Raw genomic sequence first — 17,775 nt, 5'->3', positions numbered from 1 at the left:
GCTGGGGTGGAGAGAATTCTAAGCAAGAGGCTGCTGTTCCAGAGGCAGGAAGGATGTTGCTGTGGTCCATTACTTCTCTTCCCTCTCCCCCTCCTTCTTCCATGAAAGTGAGCATCTTGTGACCAACCCACCTTGGACAGTGGAAGACAGATAATCACAGGGTGTGCAGTCGCTTAACCCTCTGACAGAGGACATATGTTCTGTGAAATACGAAGTCCTCCATAGAGCTTCAGAAGCACACCTACTTGAGCAATGAATCCAGTGCAAACTCTTCTTCTCATGTTATAATAACCCCTCTTCCAAGCAGCAGAAGTTTAGCTTCTGCAGGGTGTGTGTGTGTGTGTGTGTGTGTGTGTGTGTGTGTGTAAAATCTCCAGTGAATTTCAGAAGGAATTAAATGCTGGAGACTTAAAAAATAAATAAACCATGCACTACCTTGGACTTCTTATATTGCAGCCTGTGGCCAATGACAGTGTAGAAGAGGATTCATGAGGTGATGCTGTTCTTTTGCCATAAACGAGGCACAGAAATGAGAAAAGGGCACTGGGGTCTCCGAACACTGAGAGAGGGCTAATCTGAGATGGACAAGGGCTACCTTGGTACGGCTCTCAGTCCTGCTCCTGCATGTGACGCTTTGAATTACATGATTATAGATGCTGGTGGTGACATCCTGCATTTGTGTGTATATGAAGATGCTCAGCATTTATTTTTTTATTTTTTTGCTGCCAGCTGCCAAACGCTATCATGCTTTCTTTTAATTCTTCAGTGACAGTCAGCATCTTTTGCCTCTGAACAGAGACAATCCGCTATCAAGTTCCAGCTAGCAATATCGTTATCTTTGCATTCGTCTTCTCCCACCCTCCCACCCCTTGTCTTCCCTCCCTCCCTCCCTCCCTCCCTCATCCGTGATCCCCAGAGCTAGTCAAAAATCCAGCTCTAGAGGCTGGAATAGCAGGGGGAAAGAGGGGAGGCTGGAACAGCTGAAGTGTGCACTGTAATTTCATATTTGTGCCAGCCTAAATAAGTAGATCTTTGGGTGTAGAGATTGCCTCTTTCTTTTTTCCCCCTTTTTTTCTTAAGTAAGTAGAGACACACTGCACCATTTCCTGATTCAGTGAGCTCTAGAGGGCTGCTGGCTGTGTGCGGCAGGGGAGGTGCTAGAGCTGATCAAGCAGCGTAATTTTATACATTACTGAATCAGTGCAGGAAAAAGCTGGAGGGACAAAGCGTCAGCTCATCTTTGGACTGCATCGTGAAATCCTCCCGCTTTCTCCTCTAGCCATGCTCTGAGAGAGCCGTTTCATTTCCCTCACGCCCACCCACCCCTCTCTCTTTTTTCCTTTCCTGCTTCCCATTCCTCTTTTTCTCAATATTTTCCCTCCTCTTCCTCGTGTGAACGATAAAGTGGTCTGATGATGGCCCTCGTTATGGAACCTATTAGCAAGTGGATGCCCAAACAAGTAGTGGATTGGATGAAAGGTAAGAGTATTTCTATATTGCAATCTGCCTCTCTCTCTCTCTCTCTCTCTCTCTCTCTCTCTCTCTCTCTCTCTCTCTCTCGTCCTCTCCCCGCTGGCCTTTCATAACCTGCGCTTTAGGCATGATGCATTGTTGTGATCCCAGCCCCTGCTCCTTCCAATGTGCAGAGTTCTCTCAGTTTTGAAGATCGGTATGCTGTCTCATGCAAGCGAGTTGACTGAGAAAGAGGCACGACTGAATGGAGACAGGCTGTTTTTGGTGTGTGTGTGTTTAATTTGACACTCCAAGGCTAAAGTGCCGCTGGAACCTCTTGGCTGAGAGCTGATTGCATGTGTGAGCCCAAACCCTGGCGGGACTGTAGAATGTGCCCGTGCTCTAAGAAGCAGAAGACACCTCCCTCTCCCCATTTAGCCATTGCACAGTGTAATGATCTTATGCCTGGCTGTCTTTAAAAAATGCCCTGATTATCTCTGATGTGTTCGGAACAGGTGACTTGATGCAGTAGGTTGCAGCACTAGTATGCATGCGTGTGTGTGTGTGTGTGTGTGTATGTGTGTAGATTCAAGCATAGAGCTAGTGATGGGAGGATGACACTCTTGATTCCTGAGCCATGTACAGGTTGCTTAGAGTCTGGGCTCCCCAGCTTTGCTTGTAGCTTCTCTGTATTTTGTGTCATGCATCCTCCGTGACAATCTCCCCACCACCCGCCCCAGCACTGTGGACAGTGCAGCCCCTGCCATATATGGAGAGTACAACGAGGGAGCAGCAAGGGACACCTGAGAACAACCTTGCAGGAGAAACTCTTCAGGATAACTTGGCAGGAATTACGGATTCCACACACACGCACCCACACCATGCATTGTGTAGTCACCACCACCATACAAGCCCATGTTTTCTATCTGGAAACTCAGTGTATGGTATCAGTAGGCATTAATTTGGACAGGAGGCACTGAAGTACTTTTCTGAACACAATGAATCTTGTTTCTTTTTTCCTGAGTAAGGAGGGGGGGTGCAAGCAATAGTATGTATCTTTGGAGACCTACATTGCGAGAAAGGGCTGGCCTTAAGGAGCAAGCTAAGTACTCACGTTTTCTGCTTTACAAAATGAACTCTGGTGAAGCATTTTCTTTGTAATGTAGGAACACACGGTAACAAGCAATATACTTCTATTTATATATGCATATGCAATACACAGGCATTCATTATATTGCTGTGTGTGTGTGTGTGTGTGTGTGTGTGCATATCTGCATGTAGTATTATGCTGAAGGGCCATCACCTTTTCCTTTTAAAATTCCTTTACTATTAAACCAGATATTGGTTTGTATGCAATTAATATAGCCCTGATCTCCAAAAGAGATGTACAAAATATGATACACAATATAATTCAGTTCAATATATGGTCCAAGTTGGAGTCCAAAACTGTTTATATTTCATGACATAATTCTACATGGTTATGCATAGGGACAATTTCTGAGTTGTGTGGAATGTACTCCCTGCTTCTACTCTGCAAAACTGCCACTATTCATACACACAACAGTTTTGTGCAACTCTTCTTGCCAGCAGGATAGTATGTGTTGTGCTATTACACACCTGTACCCTTAACATAAGCCCTCGTATGGGTGGGTAACAGCTGAAGAATCCAAAAACTTGGCTTCTCAAGAATCCATTTCTTGACCCTCATGGAGGGGGTCATTATTCCAATATGGCTAAGCCAGGAAAAGTCTTGAAATTAACAAGGTCTTGGGACATCACTGAAATAGAGCACTGGTGTCTAAGAGGGAAGAATCCTACTGTTTAGATAGCTTTGTTACTGTATTCAAAGGGTTTGTGGGTGTAGTGAAAATGTTACATTTCCAAAACGCAGGTGATATGATGGAATGGGTCACAACACTACTGGAGGCATGGTTTTCTAAATAAATAAATAAAAATTAATAATAGTACTTGTTGCTGGATTCCAGATAGATCTTGGTTTTATATTTACAACATAGCTAAGAAAGAAAATCCACCACCAGTGGAATGAGCACTTTTCTCATCCTCTATGTATGCAAACAGTTTTTTTTTGGAATCACAAATAAGGACACAACTCTTATTTATCCCAAACACTTAGGATTTAATCAGACAAAGTATGATTAAAATGATGATTAAAAGTATGATTATGATAGCAGAGTCCCCGTGTTTGGATGCAAATTGTGCCAAATTTATGTGATGCAAGAGGAATTTGGGGGTGAAAAATGCTGTGCAAGAGGGTGCTGAGATCCTGCCTGTCAACTCTTTTCCTTCCAGCTCCAAACCTGCTCCCCCTATTCTCCAAGTCAAAGTTGCAGCAGGAGAAAAATGTGTAGGGGGAATTCTCTCTCTCTCTCCGTGTGTCTCCCTCTCTCTCTCTCTCTCTGTGTGTGTGTGTGTGTGTGCGTGTGTGTGTGTAAGTAAGGATTAAATAGCCCCCTTCCCCACCACTTCATAAAAATTTAGCAGTTTTAACACATGGGTCTACCACCATTGCATCAAGTTTTACCCTAAGTTGCTTGCTAAAACATGCTATGGTGCGCTTATAGATCATCTGTGTCTTTATCTCTTTGCACATCGTGATATAAACAAATGCAAGGGGATTCCTTTCAGCCTTATGGGCTATTATTTCAAAATGAAATTTTGCATGATGAAACTGGAGTGTGTGTAGCAGCAGACAGGACTTTCCTTCAGTAGGAGGCTTTCTGAGTGCACACAGACATGTAGGCTTCATTTACACACACAAAAGCCCCCTATTGCTCTTGCTACCAACAAATGATTAGATTTTTCCTTTAGCATTTGCTCCATACCAATGAACAGATATAATAGCATGAGCTATGCAGCCAAACAGGAGAAAAAGGTTCATTAAATATTATCTTGCAGCTAAAATGTTAAGTGTGGCCACTTGAGGACTTGCCCAAATTAGAGCTGAAGCTGCTTATCATATTTTGCATGAGGCTCAAAAATCGCCCTCAGTAGCATTGTCTTGTAGCCAAAACTGATTGGTTGTGCTGACCTGCCTGACTTTATTTAGAGGTGTCTGGCAATGCCACCACTACGTTAAGACATAGCATCACAATAACTTCCCATTTACTATGCGATTCCAGATTGGGGGCATCACCCATATGACTCAGGAAGGAAGGAAGAGGAAGCAGCAGCAGCAGCCAAATAGTACTCAGAAAAGTGTAAATATTTGCAGAATCTGAGCCTTGTTTGCAGGCGAGGGAGGGGGGGTGCTACTCTGCCAAAATTGCTAGTTTTCAGAAAATCAAAACTGGTGAATATTCTGTGGAGCTCAGTGCAGATGCACACACTTGTTTTCCTCAACTGCAATCTTACTCCAAGGAAGCAAATGAGTCTTGACAGTATTTAGTATTTAGGATTCAGGTTTGACATGACACTCCTCTATGGGAGTTTCTTTGATGCAGCACCCAGGATGTCCTTGTTCTGGGAAATCTTTTTAGCTTCTTCTTTATAGGATTCCCATGTGTATCTGTAGACTCTTCTGTTTCAGGAGGCTTTCAACCAGATCCCACCACCCCACACCCCCTTTGCTCCTTTCAGAATAGCTTAGTTGCAGAGCACCTCCTTTGCCTGGCAGAATGGAGGGATAGGGGAGAAATCTGATTCTGTTCTCATTTCAGTATGAACTTACCTAGTTTGCTCTTAAAAAAAATAAAATCAAATCCCAAACTGAAACATCCATCATTAGAAATTTGCACTTTTCTGAGTTTTGGACTCCAGTTCTTCCACCAAGCAATGTGTAGAACAATCCGTATACTCAGGTAAAATGTGCAACAAAAGGTACATATTGAAGGAACTAGCATTTAAAATCCATTATACATTTGCAAAAGTGTGCATATTAGGTAAAACTGCACACAAAAATGCACGTCTTAGAACTAATTTACACTAAAATGCTGGTTTATTTTCATAACACACACACACACTGATGTGGAATTTTAGAGAACTGAGCTAAATGCAGGAAAAATGAGGAACTGAGCATCTATTCAGCATATCCAGTTTAAAAAAGAAGCCAGTGGCAGGGGATGGAAATGTATCTCCTTGCATCTCCAGGTGTTGCTGAACTACAACTCCCATCATTCCCAGCCAGTTTAGCCAATGGTAAGGGATGATGGAAGTTGCACTCCAACAGCACCTGGGGACCCAACATAGAAGAGCATTGCAGTAGACAACACTGGGCTAGAGAGACAAGTGGTCTGTCCTGGTATTAAGGCAGCTTACATTGTTCCTCCTCAGTGTTAGTTTGTTTGCTTTTTTAAATTTAGTGCTATATCTTTCATTGTGTTTTTTAAAACTGCTGTATTGTATATATTGCTTTTAAATTTATGGTGTTAGCTGCCCTGAGCATTTTGCTCTGGAATGGAAAGGTAGGATAATAGATAATTGCCAACATAAATAAAATGCCTGTGTATATGGCTGCTGTTAAAAAGCATGGAAAACAGGGCTAGTGGAAGAGAGAAAGGAAAGTTGTCAATCCATGTCCACTAGTATTGCGTGCACCTCTGAGGGGTCCATGGCTTATAGAGCAAAGTGGTGGTGGTGGTAAGGTAAAAAAGGTAAAGGTACAGGACCCCTGACAGTTGCACAGCCCCCCCCAACTAATTCAACTTCTACATTTTGCAAACCTGCTCAGATAGCCAAATACCTGTAATGAGGCTTCCTCATTTCTCTCTGTTGAGTTTTAAAGTGGTGGTTCCCCATTTGTGAAAAGGGTTTTAAAGTGGTGGTTCCCCATTTGTGGGATGCCCTCCCTTGTGAAGTGCATCTCTTCACCCCCCCCCCTTTCAGGAAGAATTTTAAACCAGTGTTGTTTTCCCAGGCATTCGATGATTGAACATTTCTGTTCCTAGCACCTTGAAAGTATTATCTGTGCAAGTATGTGATTGTGTTTGGTCAGTTTTGGATAAGTTGTTTCATTATTATTTTGTTACTTTATTGCTGGTGTGTTTGCCGCTGCCCTGGGCATCTTTGGGAGGCAAGGTGGGATATAAATGCAATAAATGAATAAACAAGCAAACAAACTGAGATGAAATGTGACTTAAACAAGGGATTTCACCAGTCACAGGACAGGGGTGGGTGTGGATTCCATGATAAGGTGGCTGCAGATTCACCATGCTGTATTAAAAAATAAGAGATGTTAGCATCATCATCAATTTATTAATTACCATTCACACAATTGCTTCAAGGTGATACACAATTAAAAATGGCAAAACAACAACAGTTAAAAAAACACACACAGACCCAAAAACAGCTGATACATTTAAAACAAAGCTAAAGAAATGCAAAATAGACACTCATAGCAAAGACTTGATCTCCGGTTGCGAAAACCTGTTGGGTGGGGGAAATTGCCTTCAGTTGTTTCGGGAAAGCGCAGACAGTGTGCACCTGCTGTATCCCAGCAAGAAAGCTATTCCAAAGAACAGAGGTAGCCACCTTAAAAGGCCTGCTCCAAATTTCTTCAAAGTGGGCTTTTGAGATCTTTGGAACTTGCCGGAGATAATTAATGTTCACATATAAGCCTATTCCAGGGCAGGAACTGGCAAGAGTTGGCAGCTAAATGTATTGCATATTCATTTTACACACACACACACACACACACACACACACACACACACCCCTTCTCAAAGCTTCAGGCCTCCCATAGAGCAACAGAAGCATTGAAGAAGACAGTAGCAATGGGCAGGAACATGGTGGGTGGTCTGGCTCCTCAGAGGCACAAAGGGCAGCCTAGATTGCCCATCTTTGCATCATACCCCTGCCCACAATTTATTTATTTTTTTAAAAAAATGCATTGCACAAACACACACACACACATGAGAGGACACATATCTGCATAACATCTGCATGTACTAATTAATATGTATACACACCAATGGGCAGTAGATAAATTTAATTGAACTGGACTGATTTGAATTAAAATGTACAGATGCCAAGTTAGAAATGGTTACCATAATTTAGACCTGAGCTTGACTTCCTGGACACCCACTGCTAGAAAGAGTAGATCAGGTTGGCCAAGGGTTTGACAGTAAAAGGCAACTTAATATGTTCTCATAACCAGTGTGTCATACATAAGACTCCTGGTTTGAGCCCCATGGCCACTCAATAGAGTATTCTTTCTATTTTCCTTTTGATTCCCTGGGCATCTGAGAATCAACAAATAGGGCACATGCACCCCCCTTATATATGTCATACAAACACCTTCTGATTTCCACATTGCAGATGCCCTGCAAAGCTTGCGAGATACAGTGGTACCTCAAGTTACAGACACTTCAGGTTATAGACGCTTCAGGTTACAGACTCCAACAATCCAGAAATAGTACCTCGGGTTAAGAACTTTGCTTCAGGATGAGAACAGAAATCGTGCAGCGGTGGCGCAGTGGCAGCAGGAGGCCCCATTAGCTAACGTGGTACCTCAGGTTAAGAACAGTTTCAGGTTAAGAACGGACCTCCAGAATGAATTAAGTTCTTAACCCGAAGTACCACTGTGCTTTGAGAAATTGGTTTTTTTTAAAGGCTCCTTCTCTACAACTTGTTTCTGAGATTCAAAATAGCTTTGTACTACTGTATGTGCCTTTGTATATGCACAGAGCAAGCAAAATGACGGGGAAGTTTCAGCAGGTGCACTTGCAGGAGTGGTTGCGACTTGCACAGGAGGTAGGTACAGGGGAACCTGGGGATAGAAGAAGTACAAAACTGATCCCTAAAAAGTGGAGAGGGCAAGAACCCCAAAACAGCAATGACTACTTGAGCATGTTCAGCTTCCAAGGGATGCTGATTAAGACCCCATCTGCACTGTACATTTAAAGCAGTGTTCTACTTTAAATAGTCATGGCTTTTCCCCAAAGAATCCTGGGAACTGTAGTTTGTTATGGGTGGCAAGAGTTGTTAGGAGGAGACTGCTAGTCCCCTCACAGAACAATCCCTGGGGAAGGGTCGTTAGTTAAACCACGCTGAGGGTTTTGATTATGTAAGGGGAACAGGTGTATTGTAGCAACTCACAACACCCTTAGCAAACTACAATTACTATGATTATTTGGGGGAAGCCATGACTGTAACAGTGATAAGATACAGTGGTACCTTGGTTCTCGAACTTAATCCATTCCGGGAGTCTGTTCAACTCCCGAAACCATTCGAAAACCAAGGCACGGCTTCCGATTGGTTGCAGGAGCTTCCTACACTCAAGCAGAAGCCGCACTGAAGAAGAAGAAGAGTTTGGATTTGATATCCCACTTTATCACTACACGAAGGAGTCTCAAAGTGGCTAACATTCTCCTTTCCCTTCCTCCCCCACAACAAACACTCTGTGAGGTTAGTGGTGCTGAGAGACTTCAGAGAAGTGTGACTGGCCCAAGCTCACCCAGCAGCTGCATGTGGAGGAGCGGAGACGCGAACCCAGTACACCAGATTACGAGTCCACCGCTCTGAACCACTACACCACACTGGCTCTCTCTGTATGTTCGGCTTCTGAAAAATGTTCACAAACTGGAACAGTCACTTCCGGTTTGCAGCGTTCGGGAGCCGATTTGTTCAGGACTCAAGCCGTTCGATAACCAAGGTACCACTGTACTGGTTTAAATATATGGGGCAGATGGGGCCTGATTCATACCTCCCACAACAGCATGAAAATTGAAATTCAGTGAACTGTCATTTGCTAAGGGTGCTGTTGTGATCGGGTTCTGCTTTGGGGCTCGCCAGAGGCCTCTGATTGCCGATGGTGAGAATAGAATTCTGAACTAGATGGGCCAGCACAGTGTTTCCTAGGTTCTTAAGATATATTCTGTAGCTGTTCTATTGCATTTGCTGATCATGTGAGATGGCAAAGTGCACTTTGATGTTCTGTCTGCCCCCGAGGGGGTCGAGGAGTTATAGTCTAACAATCTGCAATTTCCCAATTCCCACTGTGCAGCTTGAGGGAGTATGCTGGCATTTTAGCTTAGAGAGAGAAATCCCTGTTTGCCGTGCAACCTCATGAAGAACATAGCGTAAGAACTTGAGCCTGCTGGGTCAGGCCAATGGCCCATCTAGTCCAGCACCCTCTTCCCAAAGTGGCCAACCAGGTGCCTGTGGGAAGCCCTAAAGCTGTTCTGTTCCCACCTGAAGTTTCCAGCAACTGGTATCCAGAAGCATTACTGTCTCTATGGAGGCAGCACATAGGCATCATGGCTAATAGCCACCAATAGTCCTCTCCTCCATGAATCTGCTGAAACCATGTGACCATCACTGCCCCCTGTGGGAGTCAGCTCCCTAGTTTAGCTATGTGCTGCAGATAGTAACTGTTCCACAAGGTTTGCACCTCTATTCAGCAAAACCATAAATTTTCTTGGAAGGGCCATAGCACAATGGCAGAGTCTCTGCTTTTCATGGAGAAAGTCACAGGGTCAGTGACGGGCATCTCCAGGTAAGCCCCCTGCCTCAAACCCAAGAGAGCTGCTGCCAGCCTGTGCAGGCAGCAAAGAGCTAGATGGACCAAGAGTCTGGCTCGGTATAAGGCAGCTTCCTATGCTCATCACATTTTTATATCTATATAAATACATGCACACAGATGGTAACTGCGCCCCCCCAAAAAAAATGTTCTTTGCCATCAAGTAGCACTTGAAGTGAAATACTGCAGAATAAAATGACAGCTAACTATTAAACAATGTCTTAAATTGAAACCACCGGAAAATCAGGGCCAAATCAGGCACAGAGTTATATGCATCTTTGTTTCTCAGATGCAGATTTTTTTCAAAATGCAAATAGCTTCAGCTGGCATGGTGGTGGAGGGGTCTGATAATCAGCAATATCAGAGCAATCACAGAAGGGAAATTCTTGCAGCTATTGCAGCAGTTCTGAGGACAACCCTTCTTCTGAACCCATTATTTGTTGCAGGGAGGGGTTGGGAATCCCCCACAATAGACCTCTGGAATTCCAGTCCCTACCCAGATTGTGGCAGCATCCTGTCTGCTTCCAGTAATACATGCTTATTGTTAAATGAAAGGTATAAGTGTTGTTGCTGCATTTATTTTAGAATCACAGTTGCAAAATTTCATTGAGAATTGTGAGCAGCCAATTTTTGTTTTCCTTCCGATGTGTTTCTTTTGCAGTCAAGAGAGCACCATATGTGTATAAATGAATGGTTCTGTGTGTGACATCACAGTGTTTCAAGTTAAACAGCAACAATATCAGTTGTGGTTCTCGGCAGCCTGCAAGGTGATTAAACAGCTGTGTGTGCACGTAAATATATAAGATCAGCTCCTTCTTAAATGCACCTTTTAAAGTAATAGCCTCATATGGAGTCATTTATTCCAAGTCCTGCTGATTGATAGCAGTGTTTTGCCTGCCAAAATCTCTGGAGGTTCCAGTGATAATGAATGCTCAGCTATAAATGCCCCATTTCACAAATGCAAAACCCAGTTTCTCACCCTCATTCCTAATTCTACCTCCCCTCCTTTCTCAGCCAGGCTGCAGCCACGAAAAAGAAAAATATAAGCAAATTCAGTTGGTAAATTGATTAACCATGTTGCATTGATCCTTGCCCAGAATAATTACATGTTCTCAGCAGAAGGGTTTTCCTTAGTACGTAATTCCCTGGTTCCAATAGGGTTCATAAAAAGGGGGAGGGGTAGAAGGATGGGAGCAGGGAGCAAAGATGCTGATGACGTGAATGGGCTTGTTAACATTCACCTCATGCAGCTTCTGGCAATCCCTTCTTCAGTCTCTCTCCTTTGCCTCTCATTAAGTCACTACCTGCTTTGTAGCAATGTGTCATGGAAAGGGAGTCTCCGAGATTTGCAGAACGCAGTGCATAAAAATGGTAATGCACCATGGAATGCCAGACTAGGAATGGGGCAGAAATTCACTCCACTTCACATTTTAAAGGGGAACCTACCTGCTTCACTCTTCTGGAATCAATAAGCAAACTGAAACATAGCCACCCTCCAAAATCTGCACTTTTCTGAATTTCCAAATGCAGTTCTCTAGCCCAGTGATGTATACAAAAATGGCGAAGCTGGGGTAGAGTTTGCATTAATATGCACATACTAGTGAAAATAATGAACACAAATGTTCTGCAAAATAGTGAATATTAGGAGAAAGTGCATACCTAGGACCACAGGAAGCTGCCTTATACTGAGTCAGATTGCTGGTTTGTCTAGCTCAGTATTGTCTACACTGACTGCCAATGGCTCGCCGTGATTTCAGACAGGAGTCGTTAACTGGAGATGCTGGGGATTGAACCTGGGATCGTCTGAATGCAAGGCAGTTGCTCTGTCATTGAGCTACGGCCCTTCCCCAGGCATATGTTAGGAGAAATGCTGGTGAATTTTCATGACATCTATCTATCTGTCTATCTATCTATCTATCTATCTATCTATCTATCTATCTTGCAAACCACTGTGGAGAACTGAACTGATAATTGGAAAAAAGGAGATTCTGGGAGAAACCAAAATTGACATATTTGCCCCTTCCTGCACCAGAGCACATTATACCATATTCTCGCCAAGCGGCTTTGTACCTGTTATTAGTTCCTTCCACATTTAATCCTCTCATATGCACTGTGCCATTTCTGTTTACTGAGAGCATATTCACATGAGAGACCTAAAACAGCTTAATTGTCATTCCCGTTTTCCAGGGAATCCTGGGAATTGTATGCTTTTGGGGGGAGAAGATGGGTAGGGATATCTTAACAGCAAACATCTCACTGAACTACAATACCCAAGGTTCTCTGGAGGTAATCCCATGACCTATAAAAGTGGTATATTGGTTTTAGACCAGTTGGAGATTATTATCTAAGCCCTTAGCTGCACTGCCCAACATATATTGATGCTGGTAGTGTAGCTAGGAGTGAGATAAGCAGTTCCTAATTGGAGATGGTTATCATGATCGGTTCTCCTGAGATAATTATTCTTTAAATGTGCACTAAAGAAAATTGAATGCACAGTTGACTGGTTAAGATAGGAGCAGGGAGTGACACCTCTGTATAATGAGAACCTGAGAGCTGAACCATACTGGCAGCTTATCAGGTGCCATCTTCTTTTACCTGTGGTTTGTTGGTCTGTTTGAATGTAATGCCCAGCCTCCAAAGGGTTAGGCCTGGACATTTTCAAGCCTGAAACAGAAAATCCAAATAGCAACTCCATCTCTAAAATATAACAATAAATAAGGCCTCTGGGAGCTCCTGGTGACAGCACGCAAAGCTATGAACTGTCTATCCCCCTCCCCCCATAATTACCCATAATGCACCGGCATAGCACTGCTCTAGTCTAGAACAAGAGTGGGTGCCGAATTCCCTTCTAGACAAGCTTCCAGGGGCCACATGCGTGGGGCCAGAGGCAAAAGTGGGTGGAGCAACAAATGCAAATTTTGCCTTTGTACAGCATGCTCGTTTTCACATACTCTTGCACGGACCTCTCTCAGTTCTCCATCAAGGAAAGCTAGAGTCATTATCAGAGTTCATGGGCACCTTTCAGCCAGGCACAAACACTCAAGAAAAGTGTGAAGCAAGTCTGGTGCAGGGTGTAGCTGGGGAGGATCTATGCAAGTCTAGCTTAAACATCGGGAACCATAAGAAGGGAGAGAAGAGACCTTGAAGTTGTCCATCAGTTATGAGAGCCTGGACAGCAGACCACGTAGGTACACAGGTGATCTAGCTGCATCCCATCATGGTGAGATGTACTGAATTTCTGTGTACATTACAGTAATTATTTTGAATCAGGCATCTATACATATAAGATAGTGTATTCAAATTCCATGCAAATCTGCACCACCTTTTTATCTCTTATTCGGTGATGTGAACGAGGGCAATTACGTTAAAATAAGTATTGCAGTAGCACACCTCAAGACCTTGTATCTGAAAGTTAAACAAGTCGATTCATGCCTGTGAAAGGGGACAGGGGCTGTAGCTCATTGGTGGAGAATGTATGCTTCATGCAGGTCCTCCCTGTTTCAGTTCCTGGCATCTCCAACTAAAGAAGAGATGGGAACCCAAAGGCCCTCCATATATTGCTACACTACAACTCATCATCCCTGACCATTGGCTGCACTGGCTGGGGCTGATGGAAATTGGACTCCAACAACATCTGGTATGCCACAAATCCTGTGTCCCTGATTTAGAGAATCACATAATAAGTGATGGGAAAGACATCTAGCTGATAACTGCCAGAGTTGGCAGTGATGGACTAAATGAAACAATGTAGAAAGCTGCAAATGACTATGGAAGAGAAGGCTGCAGGCCCTCCAAGTGTCTCTAATTTCCAGGGACAGCCTCAGATTTACAGAAGCTGTCCTGGTTTTATGATTTGATCCCGAAATGTCCTGCTTTTCCTTAAGACGTCCCTAATTTTCATCAGAGAAATGTTGGAGGATATGGGGTTATGTGACTCTGACGCCAATGATACAACCTTTAGAAGTCATCTGAAGGCATAGGGAAGTTGTTTTAATGTTTCATGTTTTTATATATGTTGGAAGCCTCCCAGAGTGGCTGGGGCAACCCAGTCAAATGGGTGGGGTATAAATAATAAAATTATTACTGTTATTGAATAGGACGTCCCTGTTTTCATTGGAGAAATGTTGGAGGGTATAGCCATAGTAGCTATGCTCTGCCACTACAGCTGGAGGCAGTAACACTTCTGAATACCAGTTCCTGGAAACCTCAGGAGGAAGGAATGCTTTTTTGCTCAAATCCTTGAGGGTTTCCCACGAGCATCTGGTCGGTCACTCTGAGAACAGGTTGCTGGACTAGATGGGCCATTGGCCTGATCCAGCAGGCTCTTCTTATGTTCTTACATTCAGTGTTCCATCAGGGCAGACCAACCCCACAGCTTTTTCTGTGCAAACATCGTAACCTGGACCCTTAATCAACATTGTCTTATGAGATGATCTGTGAGCAGAGGTGAATTAACTTCCCGTGCTGCAGACAGAGCAAAGAAAATCTTGCACAGGCAGTACTTTGCTTGGCTTTTCTCTCGACAAGGCTGCTTCTACCCCACCTCCCACTGCTTTCCCCCAAAACCTGTGTCTGAATCATAACCAGTACCGTACCTTACAGTAGCACATCTACCTGGTGGGAGAATGTTTTGGCAGGATTATGACAGGCATAGATGGAGGAGCATTCAGCATCTTCAAGCAATACCTGAGCTATTTTTAGGCCTCGTTATTTCCGTGGCAGGGTTTTTAGGAGAGTCTGAGTCTCGGAGGAGGAGCCGGAACCTTAAGTTGAGCAGTCACTGCTGGGCTTGTTAACTGTCTCGAAAAAACATATTCCTCCAAAGCATCATTTAATGCCTGATGCTTATAGCTATCAGTGACGGTGTTTGTGGAAGGATGCAGCCACCCTCCTGCTACCTGCACAGCTGCTGCTTCCCTAGACAGTGCAGGGGCAGAGGAGGCTGGGGCTGCAGTGGTGGAGCAATGGGAGCACTAGATTGGCAGTTCTCCCACTAAAATCACATAGCCCTAAACTCTCCCCAGGTCCATCCAGGTAAGTAGCACGACAGCTCTGCCCCCATGGGATGTGCCACTACTGGCAGCTGTTTTCACTCTGGGTGGAGCAAAAATCAGGTCTTGGTGTATGTGGTAGCATCACATGAAACAGCACCTGCACAAAGAAGTTCTTTAGAATGTTAAGAAGCTAACTTCTTAACAGGCTCATTGCTTTCCTATTCTGACTAGCAGCAAGGCATGCTTTTCCCAACCTGGTGCTTTTCAGATGTTGTTGGCCTTCGGATTCCTATGAACTGCAGCCAGCATGGCCAATGGCAGGGCTCATGGAAGGTTCAGTCCAACATATCTGCAGGCTACCAGCTTAGGAGAAGTTGCTCTAAGGTCTCAACAGAGGTCTCTCCCAGCCTTAATAACTGAGATCCTTTAATTAAGAAGACAGGGATCGAATCTGGGACAGTCTACATCCATAGCATAGGCTGCATCACTGAACTATAAACACTGAACAGTGTAGAGTTGCAATCTGTGCCCCACATCAGGTGCATCTTACCTAAATACAAATGAACAACACAGGATCATAGGAAGGTGTCTTGTTACTGAATCAGACTATTACTATCATTATTACTTATTAAATGTGTATACTGCCTTTATCTGTAGATCTCAGGGCGGTTCACAACATAAACTTACAATATAAAAAATACAGAATACATAATAAAAACAAAAACAAACCAATAATCTCCCCACCCTCCCACAACACATTTAAAGGGGAATCGGATGTCAATCAGCCAAAAGCCTGGTTGAAGAGGTATAATGAAGGCTCCAGCCAAACCTCTCTGGAAGAGCATTCCACAAATGGGGAGCCATTGCAGAAAAGGCCTGTTGTCATGTTGCCACACTCTGGGTGTCTTGTGAAGAAGGCACATGAAGAAGGGCCTCAGAGAATGATCTCAGGGTCTGGGTGGGTTCATATGGAAAGAGGTGGTCCTTGAGGTATTGCAGTCCTGAGCCGTTTAAGGCTTTATAGGCCAAAATCAGAACTTTGAATTGGGCCAGGGAATCAATTGGCAGCCACTGAAAAATGATGATAGGCTGATCCAAAGTCATCCAATGAGCTTCAGCGGAGATTTAAACCTGGGTCTCCCCCATTCTTAGATGCTCCTCAGTTCTCAGACAACCCTTCAAAGAGAGGCCTATCACCTGTCATGTAGGATGCATGGCCACCCTCTTCCTAGGCAAGAGAGAGAGAGAGAGAGAGAGAGAGAGAGAGAGAGAGAGAGAGAATTAGGAGGGAATTTGAGGCTGTGATGTGCTTAAAGAGAAGTTCAGTGGTTGACTGATTAAACTTTAATGGCACGGGTGGGACTATGTTCTGTCTCCCCCAAATCTCAGAGTCTTCTCCAAGCTCAAAAAGAAACAAGGATCAGCAGCTACACCCTTTGTTTAATCCCTCCGGATTAGCAAAGGCAGGGACCTATAATTGCTAGGAGCCTAGTAATCTTCCCTTGCTTGGTCAACAAAGCAGAGCATTTTCCCTGTTACCTAGACCTAACAATTCTGCATTTCCAATACCAGAAAAATGAGGTTCAACCAAAACACGCAGGCCTCTGTGAGTTTACTTGTTCCACTGTGTCCAACAAGTCTTACAACTAAGGAAATCCACAGAGAATTAAAGGCTTACTGTGCAATCTATCCTAAAGTACATATTTTATAAACAGTTTTTCCTAGTATTTTTGCAAGCCATTTCACCCTGAGAGAATGCATTATTTGGTTGGAGAACTGCACTGCAAAATTTGGAAAAGTATAAATTTCAAAGGAGAGCTGTGCTTCTGACTGATTATTAGCTTGGAAAGCGTGAATTTGGGAAGGTTGCATTGAAATGTGATCTAAACAAACTTCTCCCCATCCTCACTCTGGTGCAAGTCCTATTGAACTCAGTGGGGCTTACTCCCAGGTAACTGAGGTTAGGAAAGCAGCCTTCGGACTCATCCAAACTTGCGCTCATCCCATGTTTTATTCCACTCACCTCGCCACTTTCATCCAGGAAAACACACTGTTTACCACTGAATTGGAACAAACACCAATTGAGTTTTCTGTGGATTTATGTTTGTTCCGATTCAGCGGTAAACAGCAGGTTTTCGTGGGGAGAGCGGTGGAGCAAATGAAAATCCTCTCAGACCCATGCCTAGGAAGCATGGGGTAAGCAAAAGTGTCTTAGTTCTCTTACCAAAACCGAGCATCATCGTTCCAAAAGAAGCCCGCATCTCTGGTAAAATGGCATGCATACGATTTTGCTTGCTTGAGAGAACCACACAGCTGCAGGGAGAACAAGCAGAAAGCAGCTCTTTTGCTCTCGTGTTTAATGACGCTGTGTTAAAATGGAGTTCCTGCTGTAGTCATCACTAAGTCCTGGAATAATAGATAACAGAAAATAGGCCTTGTGTGCCCAGAATATGTTCACTGGGCTTTAGGGCAGTCATAACAGCTTCATTAGGAAGGCAACCTACAAGCCCAGAACCTTTGGAAGGTATGTTATTAGGTGCCAAAAACTCTTCCATGGCATAGCGCAGGGCCACCAATTCTTTTAACCCAGCAATCTGAGCTTGTTCACTTCAACAGGCAATGAAGTCTGTGGCATGTTTATCAGTAACCAGCTTTGACTCTGCATAAATTGCCCCTGAGAACATGTGTCATTGAAAGAGCCAGCAAAATGCTGACAAGGATTCTCAGGCTAACAGCTAGAGACGCAGAAGTGACAGTTGCATCATACTGCTCCTTCTGACACGTGGAGCTATTTTTTTGTTTGCCTGCTTTGTTTAGGGGTTTCTGCTTTCTTCAGCAGTTAGAGAAAATTGC

At 43.9% G+C, this 17,775-nt stretch overlaps 1 protein-coding gene across 1 annotated transcript in view; it reads left to right on the top strand.

Annotated features, from left to right (window-relative positions):
- Positions 1 to 1,154: 1,154 nt before the first annotated feature.
- LOC309333926 (connector enhancer of kinase suppressor of ras 2-like) overlaps positions 1,155 to 17,775 on the top strand; it is a 322,761-nt gene continuing 306,140 nt past the window's right edge. Inside the window, exon 1 of the mRNA XM_081847924.1 lies at positions 1,155 to 1,479. Coding sequence (XP_081704050.1) covers positions 1,413 to 1,479 — 67 coding nt within the window. The 5' untranslated portion in view covers positions 1,155 to 1,412. The remainder of the gene's footprint in view (positions 1,480 to 17,775) is intronic.

Source organism: Podarcis erhardii, assembly GCF_964252035.2.
Source record: "Podarcis erhardii genome assembly, chromosome: Z".
NCBI lineage: Eukaryota > Metazoa > Chordata > Lepidosauria > Squamata > Lacertidae > Podarcis > Podarcis erhardii.
The sequence above is the reverse complement of the archived record's forward strand: the minus strand, read 5'-3'. Positions and strand labels throughout refer to the sequence as shown.